This window comes from Nanorana parkeri, unplaced genomic scaffold (genome assembly GCF_000935625.1).
Source record: "Nanorana parkeri isolate BGI_ZX_2015 unplaced genomic scaffold, ASM93562v1 scaffold1169, whole genome shotgun sequence".
Lineage (NCBI taxonomy): Eukaryota > Metazoa > Chordata > Amphibia > Anura > Dicroglossidae > Nanorana > Nanorana parkeri.
Genome location: NW_017307437.1, coordinates 340,932 through 347,032, shown reverse-complemented (window position 1 = coordinate 347,032; position 6,101 = coordinate 340,932). Strand labels below are relative to the sequence as shown.

The window sequence follows — 6,101 nt, the reverse complement described above, 5'->3', positions numbered from 1 at the left end:
TGCCTTTTCTCCCACCTCCCTTCCCCTCCTTCCCCTGCATGTGCAGAGCTTCTCCTGCCCAGTGTGGTTTTCCAACCAGTGGGTGTCGTTGTAATTCCCCCTAATGCAGTGTCACTCCTTGAGATGACCTGAAGCCAAACACACTGCGAGCGTCATTCACTTTCTATAGTCAGCCAGGGGAAGACAGTCCAGCAAGCTTGGTCATCTGTGCACAGAAGGGATGGAACGCTTCATTCTCCAAATTGTCTCCCTGAGCACTTTTCACATCAGCTTCCCCCGGCACTGCTGCCAGTGATTTACCAACAAAACTTTTTCTCAACTTTTTTTTTTTTCTCTTCTATAACATTTCCTATTCCCTTTTTTTTTTTTCTTCCTGCAATTCCTTAATTCACTCTTAAGGTAGCGCATTTTAATTTTTTTTTTAACCTTTAATTACTTTAAAAACACAGAATGCTTTCTTCTAGGTGAGAATTTTCTCTCCAGTAGAATTGTATCTCCCAAGCAAAAAGCCTTGACATATTTTCCGTTTGTTTGTTTTTGTTCTATTTTGGGAAAAATACCTTTTTATGTTGTCATTTACAATTGTTTTTTTAATTCCTCACCTGCTTCTGCACATCAAAAAAAAAATGAAATTTTAGTAAATTCTCTCTCTGTCTCTCTTTTGGAACCTTTCTGAAAAAAAAGTGATGTCATCTCTGTTTGATTTTGGTTGCTAGTCTGTTTTTAGCTATTTTTACCATCTGTTTTAGTAACTCCTAGGTGACTTAAATATTTTATATCATTTGTTGTTTTTATGGGGTTTTTTTTTTATCCTTCTGATCTGTCTTTTTTTTTTTTCCCCCTTTCTGTCCTCGGTTTTTGCCAGGAGCCGCCAGAGGAGAGATCTGTGGACGAGGCAGGGTTAAGCTGGATCCAGGATGATGCTGAGAGGGCACATTGCGATGTTGATGCTGGTTTCCTTGTGCTGTACCGCTCAAGAAGGTAGAGGAGGCTACGGGATGAATATGTTCTCCATCCAGACATCGCAGCCGGACCCTTGCTATGACGAGAACGGGAACCCGAGGAGGTGTATCCCAGACTTTGTTAACTCCGCTTTCGGGAAGGAAGTTAAGGTGTCCAGTATCTGCGGCAAGAACCCTTCGAGATATTGCGTGGTCACGGAGAAAGGCGAAGAGAAGTTTCGGAACTGTCACATATGCAACGCCTCCGACCCCAAAAAAGCTCACCCGCCGTCCTTTTTAACTGACCTCAACAATCCTCACAATTTGACCTGCTGGCAGTCGGAGAACTACATCCAGTACCCTCAAAACGTCACCCTCACGCTTTCCCTAGGGAAGAAGTTTGAGGTGACTTACGTGAGCTTGCAGTTCTGCTCTCCCCGTCCGGAATCCATGGCCATCTTCAAGTCGATGGACTATGGAAAGTCCTGGGTTCCATTTCAGTTCTACTCCACCCAGTGCAGAAAGATGTACAACAAACCCAACAAAGCGGTGATCACCAAGCAGAACGAGCAGGAGGCTATTTGCACGGACTCTCACACCGACATGCACCCGCTGTCCGGTGGCCTGATCGCCTTCAGCACCTTGGACGGCCGACCGTCCGCCCATGATTTCGACAACTCCCCGGTGCTCCAAGACTGGGTGACCGCCACAGACATCAAGGTGGTCTTTAGCCGCCTCCATACCTTTGGAGACGAGAACGAAGACGACTCGGAGCTGGCCAGGGACTCCTATTTCTATGCCGTCTCTGACCTCCAGGTTGGCGGCCGGTGCAAGTGCAACGGGCACGCGTCTAGGTGCGTCAAGGACAGGGACGACAACCTGGTGTGTGACTGCAAGCACAACACAGCCGGGCCTGAGTGCGACCGCTGCAAACCTTTCCACTATGACAGACCTTGGCAGAGGGCGACCGCAAGGGAAGCCAACGAGTGCGTGGGTGAGTACAAGTCTCTTGCAGTTCACACGGTGGTAGAGATGATATGTATGAATTAGAAGTGAGAAATGATAACAAGGAGAACAGAATGTGTCACTTCAATGCAAACTACACACAGCTGTAATGTAACCCTGCAGCTCTCTCTCCATGAAATCCTAATATCTCTCTCTCTCTCTCATCTGTCATTTCTCTATTATCTCTCTATTATATCTCTGTCTCTCTCTCTCTCATCTGTCATTTCTTTTATTATCTCTCTCTCTTCCCTTTCAATGTTCTCTCCATTATATCTTTCCTTTTGTCTTACTTTCTTTTTCTATTTCTTTCGCTCTCTTAATTTTTCTTTCTTTCTCTTTCTTCCTATCTCTCTCTCTCTCTCTCGTTCTTTTTCTCTTTCTCCTCTCTCTCTCTCTCGCTCCTTCTCTCTCTTTCATGTCTCTCCTTCTTTCTCTCTCTCTCTCTTGCTCCTTTCTCTGTCTTTCTTGCTCCTTCTTACTCTCTCTCGCTCCTTCTGTCGCTCTGTCTTTCTCTCTCCCTCACTCCTTTCTCTGTCTCTCGTTCCTTCTTTCTCTCTCTCTCTCTCTCGCTCCTTCTCTCTCTCTCGTTCCTTCTCTCTCTATTTCGCTCCTTCTCCCTCTATCTCGCTCCTTCTCCCTATTTCTTACTTTGATGTCTCTCCTTCTTTCTCTCCTATGTCTCTCCTTCTTTCTTTCTTTCTTTCTTTTCTTTCTTTTTCTCCTTTCACTCTCGCCTTCTCTCTCTTCCCCCCCCTCTCCTTCTTGCTCTCTCTCTCCTTTCTCTCTCGCTCCCTCTTTCTCTCTGTCTCGTGCGCGAGAATTTCAGAGTGACAGTAACCAACAAGTGAGAGTCTCTGGTGATCTCTTTGTAAGAATCACAAAAGAATAAGGACAAGAAACCGGGACTAATTCTGAGGAGACAAATTGCAGAGTAACGGTTATAATTGAATCGTTTAAAGGGTCAGACCACCCAAAACTGATATTTTTGCCCTTGGCAGAAGCTGGCGAGTCGTTTCACGTGCCAACTTATTACAACTAACTGGGATTTCAGCACTGAGATCTCTAGAGCTTCAAATCTACAGCAATGGGAGCTCTGTAGCTGCCAGCCTACGGTGGGCATTATAGAGCGGATTTTAGAGCTAACAGAAAATAAGCAATTCTGCTGCCTCCAAAACCTGGAATATTGGTTTTGGATGGATTGGTGCCTCAGCTAATACAGACAGCGCTGTAGCTCTAATCCACAGAAAAAAAAAACAAAAACAGAAATCGTAGATCTGTTCACTTTAGTTTGCTGAATGGCGATGTCTGGTTGCTATTCGAAACTGAAAATCATTGTAATCTGCATTTCCTAAATGAGCCCCATTCTCTGAATGCTGCCCTGCAAGGATCAATTCACCCAAAAGTGATATTATAACTGTAGGGGAAGTCTGGAGTCACCCATTGACTTGCTGCTTCTCTTGGGTCCTGGAGATGGTTCATCTTGGAGTCTCACTCCTCATGCTATATTAGGGGTCATCTCACTCATAATATTGCACTCTATATTCTGTAAAATAAATACAAATTACCTCATAATGGGCACAGCAGGTGTACAGACCCGGAACCTAGCACAGGGATGGTGGGAGCACCTCATAATGGGCACAGCAGGTGTACAGGCCCGGGAACTCAGCACAGGGATGGTGGGAGCTCCTCATAATGGGCACAGCAGGTGTACAGACCCGGGAACTCAGCTCAGGGATGGTGGGAGCCCCTCATAATGGGCACAGCAGGTGTACAGACCCTGGAACTGGGCTCAGGGATGGTGGGAACACCTCTTAATGGGCACAGCAGGTGTACAGACCCGGGAACTCAGCTCAGGGATGGTGGGAGCCCCTCATAATGGGCACAGCAAGTGTACAGACCCGGGAACTCAGCACAGGGATGGTGGGAGCCCCTCATAATGGGCACAGCAGGTGTACAGATATAGAGACATAGAAATAGTCTTCGAGACTTAGAAAGAATTTGTTAGGGGGTTTAATTCTCTTGCATCCATCAAAATGTGAAATACCAGTTTTGGGTCATTTATGTATTTCTTACTGCCAGTTACGAGTTGTGCCGACTGCAGCATTGTATATGTCAGTACAGCCCTATGGAAAAAGAGAGACTGCCCGGACGGCCAATATTCTATGACTTGTCATGTATGTGCCTAATGATGTACTGGCTTACGGCTAGGGCAACCGTCAGCTGTTACCCATAGCGACCATCTGCTGCAACCGATAGCAACCCCTCAGCATCACCTCTGCTCAGTCTGTCTGCTCTAATTTTAGACGAGAATTGCACAGATGTCTAAACATGTGCTGGGTGACACGAGATCGGTTTGTATCACATTGTATGGGGCATCAGTTAGTTTATTTCATTAGGCTGGGAGCTGATTGCAAAACCGTCCACAGAGTTTACAATTTCCTCTTTCAGTTTTTTTTTTTTTTTTATGTTTTGTATCATCTTTGTACCATTCACCCTAAACCCAAAAGATTGTACAGTCACATTGTGACAGGCGGGGCCAGATTTTTATTACTTTTTTTTATTTTAAATGGTTGAATTCACGCTGAGTGTTTACCTGCATTATTATCCTTTTATCTTTTTTACCCCTTTTTCTGTATTTGATCATTATTTGAGTATTTTTTGTCCATGACAGGTTTCCCTCAGGAGCCATTCAAAGCCCATAGCACCCTTAAAAACCAACTATAATCCCCTTCCTCCCCCATTGTCTCGTTTGCCAAAATTGATGACATTTTGCCAAAATCTTGGGGACAACACAAGCTCCCAGTTTCACTTATTTCATCTACTTTCTTTTGCCTTGTTCCAGTTGCATTCGAGCAGTTGTAATGAAGATTATATGAGGATTGAGGAAAGTCGGGGAACCGGAGCTGTGGAATTATATTTATGATGACACGGCGCCTTGTTTTTGTGTTTCATGCAACTTTTTGAATTATTATTATACAGGATTTATATGGTGCCAACAGTCTGCGCAGCGCTTTACAATATAAGGAAGACATTAGAATCACAATACAATTCAGGACAAGATGGTGAGGAGGGCCCTGCCCCTGAGGGCTTACAATCTAAAAGGGAGGGGCAAGTGATGCATATGTGGAGATTAATTGTCTGAGAAAGTGATAGCTCAGCGGTTGGGTTGAGGGTCCTTATAACCAGTGACTTCGATTTACACCAAACATTCTCTGCTGGAGAATCGATCACTGTCATTTAAGATGGCCCATTGTAGGTATATTTGGGGGGGTTGGTTCTTTTCGGGGTACCAGATCCCATAAAGTCCCAATGTATTTTTTGTTAAATCATTCCAGTATGTATACACAGTGGTGTCACAAGGGGGGTGCAGCCCACACCCGGGTGACACCGTTAGAGGGGTGACCCCAAAATGACCGACAATAATTTTGCTGTCACCCCCTCTGAATGGACCGAGAGCGCGACAGTGTTAGGAGAGAGGAGGGGACCCGGCGGCATACCTCAGGCGTCAATTAGATGACCGCGCGCGCACGATGACGTCACTGCAGGGTGTCACCCGGTCTCCGCTTCGGGTGACATCCGGCCTCGGGGCGCCCCTGTGTATACACTGTCATATAAGACACGTAGACCTGGAAGATTCACCTGCAGAGAATGTTGGCTGAATGGCAGATTATAAATATGCCCCTTTTTTTCTCTTTTCTCTTCTATCTCCGATCTGTTTGCCGTCACAGAAGGAAATACTTTGTATCAGGGACGCGTCGGTGGTCATATAGAAAGACATTCGATACAAGTTCTTGCCTGAGAAAAAAAAGCACCACGCAAAAAAGTTGCGCTCAATTGTACCGGCTGCGTCCTCTGAAGCCGAGTTTGTAGCCATTAGTTGAGATCAGGTTGGCACACCAAAAAAAAGAAATAAGTGTGCCCGGCATAGCCGCGAATCGCCGTATGACGGAGAAGACTTTGCGTCCTCTCCCCGGCAAACGGTTACAGTAAAACAAATCGTTACAATGAAAGTGAATTGCCGCCGGCCCCTTCCTATCGAAAACGCTTCTCGCTCCTTAAATTTCATCAGCAATTTGGAACCAACAGGCCTGTGAATTCTTAACCCCCGCACACCCCCCCCCCAGTCACCCTGTGATGTCATAGAGAAAGCCGCCA

At 45.7% G+C, this 6,101-nt stretch overlaps 1 protein-coding gene across 2 annotated transcripts in view; it reads left to right on the top strand.

The window, feature by feature from the left end:
- The first annotated feature begins 354 nt into the window (after nt 1–354).
- Nucleotides 355–6,101, top strand: part of NTN1 (netrin 1) — an 85,969-nt gene continuing 80,222 nt past the window's right edge. For both annotated transcript variants that reach the window (XM_018568303.1, XM_018568302.1), the window contains exons 1-2: nt 355–399; nt 866–1,935. In XM_018568303.1, the coding sequence (XP_018423805.1) occupies nt 918–1,935 (1,018 nt within the window). In that variant the 5' untranslated portion in view covers nt 355–399; nt 866–917. The remainder of the gene's footprint in view (nt 400–865; nt 1,936–6,101) is intronic.